Source organism: Petaurus breviceps, unplaced genomic scaffold, assembly GCF_028583685.1.
Source record: "Petaurus breviceps papuanus isolate PSGF00001 unplaced genomic scaffold, PetGlider_PUasm1.0 126, whole genome shotgun sequence".
Taxonomy (NCBI): Eukaryota; Metazoa; Chordata; class Mammalia; order Diprotodontia; family Petauridae; genus Petaurus; species Petaurus breviceps.
Window position 1 is genome coordinate 6870370 of NW_027185655.1, and position 16682 is coordinate 6887051.

Consider the following 16682-nt stretch of genomic DNA (forward strand, 5'->3'; position numbering starts at 1 on the left):
TGAGACAGAGACAGAGACAGAGAGAGAGAGACAGAGAGAGAGAGAGAGGAGGCCTTTTTACAGGAGCAGAAACTGGGTTAAATAAGCAAGGGTTACATGCCCCTCCCAAACATTACCCTAATTATTACTAATGAGGCTATAATCTTGTTAGATAACATACATAATACATGAGGTCCATTACACAAGAGAAGTTACAACCTCAGAATACTGAACCCCCTTCAGTCCAACCTAGATGTGTCCTTATCTGGGCCTGAGTGTCCCAAGGCCGCTGTCTGCTTTCTGATTGCTCAAATCCACCTGCTGCTGTCAGCTCCTTTTATCTACATTATTTCATTTTAGTATTATCTAGGATTTCTCTGGGAACTCAAACTTCTTCCCAAGGCTACTGTCTGATACTTTTTATCAGTAGTCTTGTTTCAGCAATTCTTGCAGTTCTATAGAAATTTAACCCTTTGCTACCGCTCACACTACCATTCCTTCCCCCAAACTAGAACCACCTCTAATTTGGTCTCAATAGTTAATCCAATCAGTTGTGTTAATACTCAGTAGCTCTTATATTACCTTGATATACACAATGACTTACACACATATATATAGGAAAACAATACTGAACTTAGTTACAAAGTATAAGGAAGTGATAAGAATGTATGACATTCAGAATGAGGAAACTTCACTTCAGGTCATCCCACACAATAAGAATCCTCGCTACCTTGGTTTTAAAATGTTTTCTATGTTTTATTGTATTTTAATTTTCTTAAATCTTTGCTATTTACATTTTAATTTAGCTTGCTTAGTATATGCCTATGTGCATACATGTTATGACTCCAGCAAGATTATAAGCACACAGGCAGAAAATGTTTCATTGTTTTTGTAGGTTTTTTTTTAAATCCTTATTGAAAAGCATAATGCTTGACACATGTTAAGTAATTATTGTGTGCTTTACTTTTCAGCTTCCCTTAGCCATTTGGGCTGCGGCCTTACACCACTGTTACTGCCTCTGCCCTTGGCCCCCTGATATTGTCCTAGACCCAAATTGGTCATGTCCAAAAAAGTTCCTACCTTTCTCCCTCTTTCTTTCTGAGTGTATTCCTTTTTCTCTTCCTTTCCTTTCTTCTTTTAAGATCATCAGACATTCCCAAACCACTTCCAGTCCCCATATCTTATTTAATCCCCCTATGACCCTTGATGACTTAAGGATTCTTAGAGAGCATTTGATTCTTCTCCCTCTATTAGAATGTAAGAACTTTATTCTTGTATACTCCTTTCCAAATTCTCAAATTTATTCAGTATCGTTTGCAATTGTTTGCAAATTCAGTGTTTGTAATTCAGTTTTTCTACTCACCTCTCATATTTTCATCAGGAATGTTTGGAAGTCCTCTAATTTATTAAAGGTTTATTTTTCCCCTATAGGATTGTACTTAATTTTGTTAGGTAAAAACTTCTTATTTGTAAGCCTATCTCTTTGCCTTTAGTATATCATATTTCAGATTCTTCTCTCCTTTATCATGGTACATGGATTCTAAATGATTGCACTGTACTTGAATTCTTTCTGACTGTAGTATTTTCTTTTTTTATCATGAAATCTTTAAGGTTTTGACTATGCCATTCTTGGGAATTTTTGATTTGGTGCTATTTTTAGAAGAATGGCAGATTCTATTTTTCACTGTGCTTTTTGATTCTAATAAGTCTGGAGTTTTAATTCATGATTTCTTGAAATAAGGTATCTCGCTCATGACTTTCGGGTAATTCAGTGATCTTTATGAAATTTTTTCTAGGTCAGTTGTTTTTGGTATGATGTATTTTCTTTTTTATAATCTTTTGACTTCTTTAATATTTCTTTTATATATCATTTTACATCTCTCATGGAATCGTTAACTTACGGTTGGTCTGTTCTTCGAAGGAGGTTTTATACTTATTGTTCTAATATGTTCATTTTCATTTAAGGTTATGTTTCTTTTTTAATTCTTCCTGTAGAGTTTTTCATTCCAATAATGATAACATTTTTTTTCAAATTTTGCTTAATTTTTTCAAGAAATTCTAATTGACCTTGTAGCTAAACTGTCTTTCTTTGAAACTTTGCTTGTTGATATTGTAGAGCAGTCAGTCTGAAAGTGGCGTAGGAACTCCTAGAGGTCCCTGAGACCACCCTTTCTAGGAATCCAAGAGGTTAAAACTATGTTAATAACAATACTAAGATATTTTAATTTTTAGTACGGTGAATATCTATAATTATTAACCACAGAAACAAAGTTCGTTAGGGTGTACTCAATAACTTTTAGAGTGTAAAGAGTTGCTGAGACCAAAACATTTGAGAATGAAGAGTTTCTGAAACCTAAAAGTTTGACAAGTACTGGCTGTCTTCTTGAGGGATTGTGTGTTGGTCATCCTTGGAATCATACTAGCTATTAATTGCGATTGTCTTTTTTCCCTTGACTCATTCTTCTAGCCTTACTTCCTGATATGGGACTTTGTATTAGGTTTGGGGTCTTCGCAGTTCTGGAGGGCATGTTGGAGCTTTGTTTTGGTCTGACATATATTATCAGAGGGGACACCACTGCTTTCTTCAGGTACTGAATACTTTATTCAAGGGTCTAAGGAGTGGACTACATAGACACAAATTTTTAGTATACCCTAAAAGGCCGCGGTATGATCTATGCTCTTCTAGTCTGACTCTGTAGGCTTCAGGTCCTGGTTTCAGTCTGGGCCACAGTTGTCAGCTTCCCTTGGGCTAGAGCTTCAGTAGACAACTGTTGGCCCCAGTCCCTGTCAGCTATTTGGAAGGCTCTATGGTTTTAGAGTACCACAACCATAAGCTTGCACCTGGTCAGCACTTCCTGCTCAAGTGACTCAACTGCAGGCCTCAGCCCTAGTCTGCACTGGATCTGTGACCCCGTTCTTGCATAAGAACAACCCAGATGTAAGCTTACCCCATTCCTGCTCCTCGCTCTGTACTTTGCCATAGGCTCCTGCCCAGTCCCCGTGCTGGAAAGATGTGCCTTCCTAGCTGGAGCACTGCTGAGTCCCGGAAGCCTGTGGCTAACTCCTTAGACTTTCTAATCACTCCTCATGCTGGTACTCTTTCTTGATCTTTGAAGACATGATTGTAAGGGAGAGCAGGGCCTTAGCCCTCCTTACTCAGAAGTGCTCACCAAGGTGAGAAGAGTGATCTCCCAGTCTAGTCTGGCCAGGCCTGTTCCCTCTCTTGGTGTATCTAAGTCTCAGTTTGTAGGACCCTTCATGGAATTTCTGGTTCCTTTCCATGGGGCCATGTCCTAGAGTTTCTTTTCCCATGTGATTTTGTGTCCCGATATCTTTCCCCAAGGTCAAGAGATGTGGTTTTGCTATAGACAAGCAGTGTGAGCTTTTGCAAGCCCCTTAGCTTTCCTCCACCTTAGTTTGCTTATTCATATAGTGATAAAAATTATCCGCATGATCTCTGCTGTCCCTCCTGGTTCTGACATATACAGTTCTAATTGAGTCTGCATTCCATGATCAAGGAAGTAGATGCAAAAATCCACAAGTTTTTAACTTGCCTGCTTGACTGTTAATTCAATAATGTATGGAGTGCTGTATCATGGTATAATGGAGAGATTATTAGATATAGAACCAGGACCCCTGGGTTGGAGTCCTAGCTCTGCCAGTGACTTGAGTGTGACCTTGGATAAATCATTTTTACCTCAGCCTCAGTTTTTTTCTCTGCAAAATTGGGATGATAATACTCACACTACTTAACTTGCAAAATTATTGTGAGGATAGCACTTTGTTTCCTTTAGATCACAGAGAAACCTCAGATTCACAATTTTAGGACACAAGTCAATAAGAAGCTTTATTGATACATTTCATGCCAAGATAAGGAGAGGTCAATTGACTCTTAAAGTTTCTGTCAGATAAGTGAGCTCTGATTTCAAATAATTCTCTGGTTGCATAGATAGAATCAAAAAGCCAGAGTGTCGTACTGGATGGCAGCTGGCCTTGGAGAGGAGGCAGGGCAGTTTGTTGGGTTCGGTAAGATAGAAGAGAGTTTGCTGTCATGCACATCTGTCTTGGGGAATAGGGCAGGACAGCTTTGTTCTCTGTGGCCAGCCTTGCAGACCTCCTAGGAAGAGGACAGACTTGAATATGGCAGAGTGGACATGACAGCTCATTTTACTTGAAATGGAGGTGAGTTTAAAGACAGTCAGAAAAGCCTCCTACGTTGCCTCTACACTTAGAAAGTGCCGCCCAAGTATGGATTGTTAAAGCGATGGCCCTCAGCAATCCTCCCTGAGCCATGAGCTGGAGTTGAGGAGTAGATGGAGGAACTCAGGATTTAAAGGATTTGAGGGGGCTTTGCTAGGCATATGAAAGCTGTAGCACGTGGGCAGGTGTGTTGGGGGAAGAGAGGCAGGCACATGGAGGAAAGAAGCCTCAGCTGAAATCCCGGCAGGGAGCAGATAGGGCTGCTTTATAGTGGTCGTCCAGGTCCTTCTGTGAGGCCGCTAGATGGCGCAATGGAGAGAGCACGAGGCCTGGAGTGAGCTCAGACGCGCACTAGCCAAGCATGCCTGGCACGTCTCGGGACCTTTGCCTCATTTTACTCAGCTGTAAAATGGGGATAACAGTAGCACCCTCATCATAGGGCTGTTGTGAAGACTAAAATACTGTTTGTAAAAAAGTGCTTAGCATAGTGCCTGGAATAGAGTAGGCACCATAATCGTGTGTCTTCCCTTCTTTTCCCCTTTTTGTTTTCTTTACATTCTTTTTTCATTCATTAGCATTTTTTTTTCTCTTTCCCATCTCCCCCTTTTACTTCCCAGGGAATTTTCATGTGGGGGTTTCTTTTAGGAGATGATGGACGGATTCTTCCTATTTTCACCTTCCCCTCTTATTCTAACACATTGTGGACATTTTTCTTTCATGTTTTCTTGAAATACATCTAGATTTTCTTTAATCACAGGTCTCAGGTTGTTGTCACTCAGTCAGGTATAACTCTTTGTGACCCCATTTGAGGTTTTCTCAGCAAAGATACTCTTTCCTTATTCAGCTCACTTTACAGACGAGGAAACTGAGGCAAAGAGAGTTAAGCGACTTCCCCCGGCTAATAAGTGTCTGATGCTGGATTTGAACTCAGCTCTTCCTGTCTACAGGCCCGCTGCCCTAGCTGCCATCTCACATGACTGCTACTTCTCAGGTGGGTGATCCACTGATTATCAGATAATTTCTCCTCCATCTGTTTTTCAGGTTAGTTGTTCTTATTATTCGATCTCTTATGGGTTTTTTTTTTTCTATTTTTCACAATCTTTTGACTTTGTTTTAGTGCTTCTTGTTGCCTTGTAGAGTTATTCCTTTTTGTTTGCTCCCATCTCAGTTTCCAGGGAGTCTTACTTGTACAAGGTTTTGTACCTTTTAGACAGAGGTGTTAACTCTTCACTTGTCTCCTCTATAACTCATTTCTCTTCCAGTTCTTTCCTTTGGCATTTTCATTTATGCTAGCATTTTAATTTCTTTATTAAAATCTCTTGATTCATTCTCTATATTCCAAGTGTTCTTATGGATAAGTGATATTTTTCTTGGAGGCTTTGGAATTATTCTTCTCTTCTGGGTTTGTGTCTTGAGCACTCGTGGCATCATAAATTCTTTATCTCTTTTTATTGACTCATTTTCCAGTCTTACTTTCTGAATTGGGAACTTGCTATAGAGCCAGACACTTTAATTTGCAAGTGCTAGACAGTTTTAGGGGGAAAGGGCTTTTTGGTTACATGAAGCACCTAGCTAGATTTAGCTTCTTTCCTAGGATGGCATTTCATAATCCAAAGGACAGGAAAGGAAGTTATCCGGTCAGCTTCTGGCCATTCAAGGAATATGGCAGTGTGGTCAGAGAATCCTAAATGGCTTAGAAACATCCTGGGCCCATCCATCACTGTGATTGAAGGCACAGGGAGGGGCCCCAGTCTAAATAGCAGTGGCCAAGCAAGGGTCGGTTGTCACTGCCAAGCTGTTTGGGGGTCATCTATAAAAAGAAAAGTCCTGCCTGTCTCAGTTATCACTGTCAACAAAATCTCACCCCACATTGGAAGGCCAGACTCTAGCTGGGAGAATTGGGGAAGCAATTGGGAACTTAAAATCAAGCAGTCATCCTCCCCCAAAAGGCCAAAAGCAAGGTAAACTTTTAAAATTCTTTACATAAAGCCTAAGAAATGGGAGTTTTCTAGGAGTATCTTTGCCCAGATCTGAGTAAAGAGGCCTAAAGGGAGGAGCCCTGGACTTGGGAGTCGGAGAACCTGGGTTTGGGTTCTAGCACTGCCGCTGCTGCCCTTCGTGAACCGGTGTGCCTGCCACTGGCTTCCTCCTAGATGAGGTGCTTGCACTGCATGCTCCTGGGGCTGCTTCTTGCTCTCCTTCTCCAATCTCACATTCCACTGTGACAGAGGCACCTCCCGAGCGATCGGGAAAGAATGCTGAACTTCACATCTGCCTCGAGAATCACCCTCTGTGAGTGGGGCAAGCCACCTCTGTCTTCCTCATCCTTCAAGGCAGCCCTTTGAAGAGTTTTTGTCAGAATCAACTGAGGTAATGCAATAGAATAATATCCTTTGCAAACCCCCAAAGCGCTGTCTTTATAGATATCATTATTACCTTGGGGCTGGTTGCAAGTGAAGGGAACTTTAAAAAAAGTGATCTGTGAAGTCGGGCGTTCAGTTACAATTTTATGTATTTGATGAAACAGCTGAAGTGGGATGAAAATTTGTACTGCAGTGTCATGGAACTAATGCCAGTCCCCTGTGATGCTGGATCTCTGGGACTGTCATTAATATTGACGGATATTTGTGGCTTGTCCAGCTCTTTACTCGTATTATATTGTCTATTCCTCACACCTTTTTGAGGCGGGTCGTACTGATATTGTTATCTTGGTTTTACAAATTGGAAACCTAGGGCTTAGAATAATGGGTTTCACAGTCATCTCATGCTAAATGTCAGAGTCAGGCTTTCCAGACCGGATCTGGAGCTCTTTCCCACACTCTCCTTACTCCTCCTTACCCTCACCCGCTGTAGAGTTAAACTACTTCATTTTACCTCAGAAAATGGACAAAGGGAAGAGAAATGAGAAGCGTGCTGCCTCGGCTTCATGGCTCAGCCAGCTGAGGTTTTCAAGGGCCCACTTTACTTTTTCAATCTTGTAAACACAGATTAAATACAGAACTTGTAGGCCTATTTACAGGCTTTTTATGTGATGCATGTCGCCACCTCCAGGCCCAGGGAGTGAAGGCTTGCATTTTTCCCAAGTCTTGTCTTCGTTTTGGATGTGGGTTTTTTGGGATAATCTCCTGCCACAGCCACAATTACCAGCAAGTCTTTGTCACCCCAAGGGACTGACCCCAGTGTGCAGAGAGTTTGAAGGAATCTTTTCACTCCCTGTGTGGGTAGTGTTTTCCTAGTGAATCGTTTCGGAAAGCTCTTAGAAGTGTGAGGATAAGCGCCCAGTTCAAAAACCACTTCTTCCAGGAATCCTTCGTTAATGCTTTTCTCTTCATCATTAAAGACTTTTCTCACCTCCAGTGTCACCCCCCCCACACACACACACATATTTTGCATGTACTTCCCCATTTACTTATTTATAGCATTACCTAATGCCTGCTGGATAGCTCCAGCTCAAAATGTTTAACAGAGAGCTTACTGCATTTTCCTTAAAACTCATCCCTGCTTCAAACTTCTCTGTTTCTGATGAGGACCATCATCATGTTCTTCTAGTCACCCAAATTCATAAGCTAGGAGACATCCTCCATATTCCTCTCCCCTCCCCTCCTCTCCTCTCCTCTCCCTCTGTCTCTCTGTCTCTGTCTCTTTCTCTCTCTGTGTCCCTGTCTCTCAGTCTCTGTCTGTCTCTGTCTCTCTGTGTCCTTGTCCCTCTATCTCTGCCTTTCTCTCCCACCGCCTAATGCCAGTCATTTGCCAAATTTTGCCAATTCTGTCTCCTCACTACCCCAGTCTCACCCAGCACTCCCCTTCAGACCCACATCACCCTAATCAGTCCCCTTGCTTCGAGGTGAGTCTTCTTTTTGCAGCCTTTCATACAGCTGCCAAGGTGAAAGTCTGACCGTGTCATTCCCCAGCTCAAGCAGTTCCAGTGTCTCTTTGTTTCCTCTAGGATAAAAGAGAACCGCCTTACCTACACACTTCAAGCCATTCACAGTCTGGCTCCAGCCATGGCTTGGTGGATAAAAGGCTGTACTCAATGTTGGGGAAAACTGGGTTCAAATCCTGCCTCAGACACTGGCTGTTTAGACCATCTCAAACCTTTCACCTGGGAAATGGGAATCCTTTCTTCATTTGTAAAATGAGGGGATTACACCAGATGGCTTCTGAAATCTCTTCCAGCTCTAAATCCTAGTTCCCTCTGTAATCCCAGTTCTCTTTTGTTTTAGTTATCAGACTAGGGATTTAATCAAGTGAATATAATGGAGCCTTTTCATAATGACCCAGTGAGAGGCAGGCATGAAATAATTGTATGTAACTTTGTTGTTGTTATTCAGTGGTGTCTGACTCCTCATGTCCCTGTGGATGTTTTCTTGGCAAAGATGTTGCAGTGGTTTGCCATTTCCTCCTTTAGTGGGTTAAGGCATTACAGAAGTTAAGTGACTTGCCCAGGGTCACACAGCCAGTGCATGTCATAGTAAGTGACCCCATGTTTTGGCTACATGCAGCCAGCCTGCCCTGGGGGCCAGTCCTTATATCTCTCCTTTGCTAATCCCATCTCCTCTTGATGAGTAAAGTGGGGGCAGCTGCCACATGCTCACCCCATCTCCTCATTAGAATTGTGGACCAATCAGAATACTTAGGCAGTAGCTGAGGGGACACTAATCCCACCTCCTCACATTACTCATTGAGTAATCCACTCCCTGAATAATGATCAAGATGCCATTATCTAGCTCAGACAACACAAAAAGCCAGCCAGAATCCTATAGGCTGGCCTGAAACAAACTGGAGGCCTACCAGGACTCAGACCAGTGACACTCCAGGGACATCTGAAGCCCACCCTGCACCCAGAGGAAGGAAACATGGAGGGCTTGGATGGGGAAGCTCCAAGAAGATTGGAAACCTGTGGGTGTGTGATGTGGCACCCACAGTTCTGACATGGGTGTGCCTGAGGGGCACTGAGAGTTAACAGCATTCTGACCTGAGATTCTCTAGAAGGCTCTGTAGTCCAGAGCACTTTGAACCTAGAAGATGTGGGGGATATGGCTGGAGACCTGAAATCTACTAGGGCTCTGAGTATAGACATACCAGGTGAAGAAGAAACCAGGAACCCAGAAAATAAAGGTCAGGACCAAACAGGCCCAACCACTCTCCCCAGGAATGCAGGAAGTGGGAGAGCTCAGCCTCACCTTTGGTCAAGGCTAGACATAGGAGTAAAAAGCAGAAGGGACTAAACACTGTAGAAAAAGAGAACAACTCCACAGCTATGGTACTACAAGAATACCTAGGAGAAATGAAACGAGAGATCAAAAAATGAAATTATAAGTGAAATAAGAACCCAGCGGGTCCTTCAGTAAACATTTATGAAGCACCTGCTATGTGCCAGGCTCTGTTCTAAGCACTGGAGGTACAAATGCAAGGAAGGAAGGCAGTCTCTGGTCTCCTGGGACTTAATTCTAAAAGGCGAAGAGAATATACAGAAGGAAGTTGAAAGTCGGGATCAGGGAGCAAGGAAGGACAAGCAAGGAAGGTATCCAGATGTGAGGCATGGGGGAAAGTCCGACAAGTCCCAGAGCGGTGCAGCCAAGTGAGAAAGAAGCAGATATTCAGAGCCGAGTTCCTTCTCTAAGTGGAGGCTTTGGATTTCATGGCTCCACCCTCAGAGCCAAAGGACAGAGGATGCTGATGAGGCAGGATGCCAAGGGTATTGGCATCTTTCATGAGCAAAGAATCAATAGCTTAGAGTAGTGAATTCCTCAAAAATTAGAATGGATCAAACAACTCCCTTATACAATAAGAAATATTACAATAAAATTAAAAGATTGAAATGTGAAGAAAACAAACAAAAACCTTCCCAAAAAGCTTGGGTACCATATTTGAAGAAATTAGAAATGAATGTTACTGAGATTTGATAAAACTAGAAGGCAAAATGTAAATAGAAAGGATATACCTCGTTAATGAAATACCACATACTGAGACCCGAACAGGATCTATATCGATACAACTGAACACATTTCACATAAATGAATAGACTCAAGTAACTAGAAAAAGATTAATTGTCCATGGTTGGACAATGTAAATATAAAATAGTATAAATGTTAAAATATTTTTAAATGACAGTAATACTTACTTTTACTCAGTGCCATACCAATTGAACTACCAAAGGTTGATTATTTTATAGTGCTAGAAAAAAATAATGAAATTCATCTTCAGTAACAAAAGATAAAGAATCTCAAGAAAGATAATGAAAATAAAGGGTGAAGCATAGGGACCTAGCAGTACCAGATATGAAACTATCCTACAAAGCAGTAATCATTAAAATCATTCAGTCATTGTTAAAAAAAAAAAATAGGCCAGTCAGGGCATAGATCAGACAGAAACATCCAGAAGTGAACAAACATAGAAACGCAGTGTTTGAGAAATCCAAAGAAAGACCCTTAACTACCAAGAACAGACTGGTCTGACAGAAACTTGCCCAGGGTCACACAGTGAGTTTCTGATGTGGAAGGAGAAAGGGAATAGATTTGTGATTTCGTTCATATGAGGAGCTCCAGGGTGCAGCCCTTTCTACCAGGGCACTTCTCTGCTACATGTTCTTATAGATGGTTGCCCAGAGAACGGTGAAGTTAAATTCTTTCTTATCCAGGGTCATGCTGTGAGTATATGTCAGAATCAGAACTTAAACCCCTGTCATTAAAATAGAATGCATGAAATAAAAACTGACATGCTGAATTAGGTATTTAAGAAATAAGCTATAATAGAATAAAGGTTCACAATTTCACAAACAGTCCGTTTTTTCCCCTTGTATATAGAAATGCTTGTGATTGTTGATCTTTTTCATATTCAGAAATCCAAAAAGTAAGAAAAATGAACCAAAAATTTAGAAAAGTAACTTTACAAAGGAGTGGCCAGGTGGCTCAGTGGACAGAGTCCAGGCCCAGGCACTTACTGACTAGGTGACCCTGGGTAAGTCACTTAGCCCTGTTTGTCTCAGTTTCTTCATCTGTAAAATGAGGTGGAGAAGGAAATGGCAAACTACTGCAGTATCTTTGCCAAGAAAACCCCAAATGGGGTCGTGAAGAGTCAAAAACAACCCAACAACAAGATGCAAGGCACTGTGCTAATATTATATTAATATATAACAATATGTAATTTAATTACATTAATGCTAATAAAATATTACATAGCTAAATATTATTACCTCCCCTTCAAAAAAGTCTGTATTCTACCCTAGCTATGACCTGAACTGAGTTCCTTCACCATAGCTCACCTCAGGGGCTGCCTCTTACATCAAGCCTTCATTACTTGGGTAATTTTAAGTGCCTTCCCCTTATCACTTGGCAGAACGGCAGGGGTTGAATGGGGGATGGAGGTAGGTGGCCTCCTATGTTGTAGACCTGTAACTGTTTAGAGTGGAATTTCTCTTTCTATCTCTTGCTGCTGTTCTTTGTTGGTAAAATGCAAGGAGAATGTAAGCTGCCTGGATGCAGTTTCTTTTTTTTGTCTCTGTATCCATTAAATGTTATCCTGCTGAATCATAAATTCCATTAAGGAAGAGAATATTCTATAAATTCCACAAGGTCAAGTAATAAATCTTAGCACTTTCTATACTTATCAGTGTTCTAAATATGGTAGGTATTTAGTAAAAGGTGAATTGAATTGATGTTGTAAGTGCCTGTGGCCCAGGGATCAGAGGGCATCTTCTCCCTCCAAGAAGTCACAGCTTTGAGGCTCAGGCAGACCAGGTTCAGGTTCTGTCCTGGGCTAGGAAGAGAGAGGAGCCGAACCTCGAAAGAGAAGGGTGACATTCTTGTTTGTTGTCTTTGGTTCATGGCATTCACATCTCAGAGTAGAATTCTGGGGATAATCCCTTAAACAAAACTTAAATTTGATTCATGTCTAAGGCCTAACCAAAAAATATTAATATATAAATTCCTTCTAGAAAAGTACTAAAAATACAAACTACACAAGGTACAGGGCAGCTACTATTTCCTTTCCCACCAAAGACTCAGAATTACATATGCTGCTGCCTCTTAGATGTTCCCCAGTTTCTCAGTCATGCTTGCAGGGGTATGTCCCCAGATGGTCACTGCTCAGGTATATGTGCCATCAAGGAGTCATCTCCAGTCATCGTGATGAATATCTGGTCACTGGACCCAGATGGCTCTGGAGGAGAAAGTGAGGCCGATGAGCTTGCACAGCCCTCCCTCACTCAAATTCAAGTCAACTGTGGGTCATGTCATCGTTTCCCTGATGCCATGGTCCTCTTCAAAAACCAAGGACAAACACAACCACTTACCGTCAATAGTAAACCAGTAAACATAGTTAACCCAAAGCAAATGCTAAGATAGTGTGATAAGAATAGGCTCTACAGGGTGTTTCCTGCACAGTCCTGGGGCTTGCTCTGCCATCCCATACAGCCTCCATGAGAGGAGTGGGTTCAGACAGGGCTCTGAGGCATCTGTGGAAAGAACACACATGGCCACAGCTCCAGACCTCGGAGTTCAGTCCTCTCTAAGCTGCCCTGCTCCTGGGGGTGAGGCATCTCCACGGGACTCCTGGGCTGTGTTCTCAGCACTTACATTCCTAAATGCTAGAGTTAGCTCTGTCTGGCATCCATAGCCTGCTCTCTTTTCTGCTTCCAAAAGCCCAGCTCCTGCCTCAAGTGAATGCCTTTCTGTATGTGTCTAACACTTTCCTGTACTGCATCTTGAACTCTGAAACTGCTATATGGAGTGTCCCTTTCTGGACAAGGACAAGGAGATGGGAAAGGAGAGAGAAAGCTGGATCTTCTTTTGCAGGTATCCCATTCCACAGGGCCCTGGGCCTGACTGACTGGAACTTAGCTTTCTTTTACAGGTCTCATGGGGGCGTGGCCCTCCATCAAACCCTCCCACTGCAAACCTTAGAGACCTAAGTGACCAATTTCACCGGATTGTGTTTTCAGTTGACAATGATATTTCTTAGATTCTGCCTGAGAAAGGAAGAGAATATGGCCACAGTATTTAAGTACAGGTTCACTTAGATAAATCCTTCTCCCTTCTTCCCTTTGTGAGGGAAGAAAAGAAGGTGTCCAGAGTCTGTTTATCCGTACCCATGTTGGTGCTTTAGTTCCTCAGTGACAGGTCTGAACCAAGTGTTAACAAACCTGGGTGCCAGTCTCAGTTCTGCTGCTAACTAGAGGTATGCATGGCTTTGGGCAGATGACAGAGCTTCACCTCCCTTATCTCTCAACACTGAGTGGCACAAACAGCTCAGGAATTCCATTATTCTCCTCTTTGTTAGGCAGTGTGCCAGGTGCTGGGAATAAAAAGACAAAAATAGAACATCATCTATCTTCAAGGAGAGGATACGTGTGCACCTGGGCACTCAAGAAAGGCCTTCTGTAGAAGGCACTTCAGTCAATCTCTGATGGAAACTAGAGAGTCTGTGAGTCAGAGATGAGGAGGGAGTGAAGACAGCCCCTCCACAAGCCTAAAGAGGGGGGATAGCGTGACATGTCAAGGAGCAGCCACAAGGCCATTCTGGCCGGACTCTGTGGGGCCTTGGCCGTGAAGAGCCTTCAAATGCCAAATAAAGCAGTTTGATCCTGGCATTTACTGAGTGGAGGAGTAAGGAGGTCAGGCCTGAGCTTTAGGAGAATCCCATTGGACATAGTGAAGGCAAGAAGTGATGAGGGCCTTAGCTAGACGGAGCCTGTGTGAACAACATGAACTTGTCTCAGCCTCCACATCTACTGTGTCTGACTGCCCTCTCCCTTCACCCAGCCCTCATCACCTCTTAGCCAGATTACTGCCCCAGCTCATGATGGCTCTCCTTGCCTCGGGCCTCTCCTTTTTCACAAGTACAATATGACCGCATCACTCTCATAGTCAACTCTAATGGCTCCCTGCTGCCTCTAGGATCAAGAGTCAATTACTCGGGCCGGTTCTGGCCTCAGCCCTGTGACCTTGGGCAAGTTACTTAATACCAATTGCTTAGGGGCGGCCAGGTGGCTCAGTGAGTAAGAGCACCAGCCCCAGAGTCGGGAAACTTGAGATTGTTTCTGGCCTCAGCCCTGTGACCTTGAGAAACTTACTTAACCCCAATTGCTTTAAAAAAAAAAAAAGAGTAAATTACTCCTTTAATTCTCATAGCTCTTCACAGCCTGACCCCAAAATGTCTTTCCAGCCTCATTATACATTATTTTCCCTCACAAACTTTTGAAAAAAAAGTCCTCATGATTCTTTATCTCCCCTCCAATGACCTCCACCTAATGGAATCCCTTTCCTCCTTCAGGCAGGGCTCAAGCACCATCTGTACTTAGTGCCTTTCCTGATACCCCCAGCTGGTAATGCCTTCCCTCCCGACTGCCTTGTAGTTAAGTGCTCTTCTCTTAATTTGCACTTCTCTGCACATTTATGCCGTGATCTTAACTGACCCATTTACATGTTGTCTCTCCAGTTGGCTTGTAAGTAGGCACTGTCTGAAGCATTGCATTTGAACCCCAACACCCGGCTTAGGACCTTGTGCATTGGAGGGATAGAATACTTATGAACTGATTGAAGCAGAATTGACAAGATTTGGTAGTTGGTGGTTCCTTACTCAAGGAAGGCTGAGAGGAGGGTGTGGAGCCAAGAACGACTGAGCTTCTGAACCTGTGTCCCTAGAAGAATGGAGGTGCCTTCAGCAGAAAGAGGAAAGTTAGTGAGAGTGGTGGAGGGAAAGGGGGTTTCTTTTAGCCAGGTAAAATTTGAGGTGCCTGTGGGACATCTGTTTTGGAATGTCTGGTAGGTATATTTCTAAAAAAAAAAAAGCTATTAACCAATTTACAAAATCCTTCTTAAATACTTTTTAATCATTTTATTTGAAGGAGAAATGAGATAAGGAGTTAAACAGCACATTAATTGTTTGGCTATTCACTCCCACCTAGGCTGTTCAACAGAAGCCTTTCAGATGTGTAAGGGACATTGATCCAAAGTTCACAATTCCATATCTGGCATTTTTCTTCCCCTTTCATCACCATTCTTCCTTTTATAAGAAACTAAGGAAGTGTGACTTCCCAAATACTGTTATTTATCTTGAAAAGTCATAACCATAGAGCTACCACACCTCACAAAATCCATTTTCTCTTTCTCCATTGCTCAGATTTTCATTCCTATCACTAATAAAAATATTCCATCTCCTGCCCCCCACCTTGTAATATTCCCTTTAAAAAACATTACTAAATTGAATTTATTTCTCTTTATTTAGGAGTAAAAAATGAAGACAAACCACCTTGAAATGGGCCCTGTGATGTTGGCAGCTGTGATCCTGATGGAAATTTTTCAGGTAAAGTGAGCCTTGCTAGGCACAAGGGGTTTGGATATTGTGACTGATTATTGGGATGGAAAGCTTCCAGGTAACCTTTCCTGAGCCTTTTAAGGGGAGGGGAAGAGGAATGGTGCTGGGGGGAGAGGAGGGTGGAGAGCAGAAGAGGAATAAATGGGAGAGATCATGGAATTTTGCCAAAGCAAAGAAACAGTGTGTGTGTGTGTGTGTGTGTGTGTAGACATAGATATCTATATATTTTAAAGCCAGTTCAGGACTTTGTATCAAGGAGTTTAGTTTCCAGTCCTCATTCTGACAGTTACTAACTGCCTCAGTGCAGTCATTTTACCGTACTTTGCGTCTCTGAGCCTCAGTTTCCTTTTCTGTAAAAGGGGGCTAATAACACTTGACTGCCCATCGTTATTTAACATGCTTTGTAAGTGTGGGTTCTAATTGTTAAATAGTTGGTTTTCTTTATTACATAAAGAAGGGAATATACTGTCAGATCTGTCCATCCAAGCTTTTTTGTCTGTCCTCAGCTCTCCAGCCCCTTAGTTCTTGTTGAGCACTGGTGTGAGTGAAATCACAACTCAAGGTACTCTTTGTTCTGAACATCCAGTCAGCTGTGGCCTCTGGCCAAAAGAACATGAATGAGTTCTTAATTTAGCCCAGTGATAGAGTGGGAGTGTGGCTTACATCGTGCCCCAGGCTGAACGATTGAGCCAGGGAAACGTCCACAGTTCTCTCGGTCCCTGTCTTGTTTGTACTTTCCTCAGGGTGCAGGAAAATAGCACGTGTGAGGTTGGAGGTAGCTGACATTTGGTCCTGCTAGAGCTTGGCCCCACGGGTGGGTCTGAGATGAGCCCAGAAGGGCATCCCCCTGTTCTGTAGCCTCCTCTTTCTTCTGGTTACTGCTTTACCAGAGAGAGCAGGACATGGAGATGCCTGTGTCCAAGTGACTTCTCAGGCTAGGCGGCTCAGAATTTGGTCATCTGGATGGCTTAGCTCTCGGTCTAGCACTAACTAGCTTTGTGATTTCAGTAAGGTCACTGAGCCTCAGTTCCATAATCTGTAAAATGGGAAAAACTGTTCTTACCATCTCATGAGTATTGTGGCTACAAAATGAGATAATAGATGTGACATCTGTCTGAAAGTGTGTGAGAATGTATGAGGTTATGAGGACGATATACAATTAAGTTTTCTTCACTATCGGCATCATC

General features: G+C 42.6%; 1 protein-coding gene across 11 annotated transcripts in view; it reads left to right on the forward strand.

The window, feature by feature from the left end:
• Nucleotides 1–16682, forward strand: part of ART3 (ADP-ribosyltransferase 3 (inactive)) — a 159959-nt gene that overhangs the window by 122916 nt on the left and 20361 nt on the right. For 7 of the 11 annotated variants that reach the window (XM_069092058.1, XM_069092012.1, XM_069092015.1 and 4 more), the window contains one exon: nucleotides 15406–15483. In XM_069092058.1, the coding sequence (XP_068948159.1) occupies nucleotides 15415–15483 (69 nt within the window). In that variant the 5' untranslated portion in view covers nucleotides 15406–15414. Of the gene's footprint in view, nucleotides 1–5023; nucleotides 5171–6002; nucleotides 6141–6246; nucleotides 6550–15405; nucleotides 15484–16682 lie in introns of those variants that run through there. The other 4 variants (XM_069092022.1, XM_069092028.1, XM_069092043.1 and 1 more) reach the window with 3 other exon arrangements.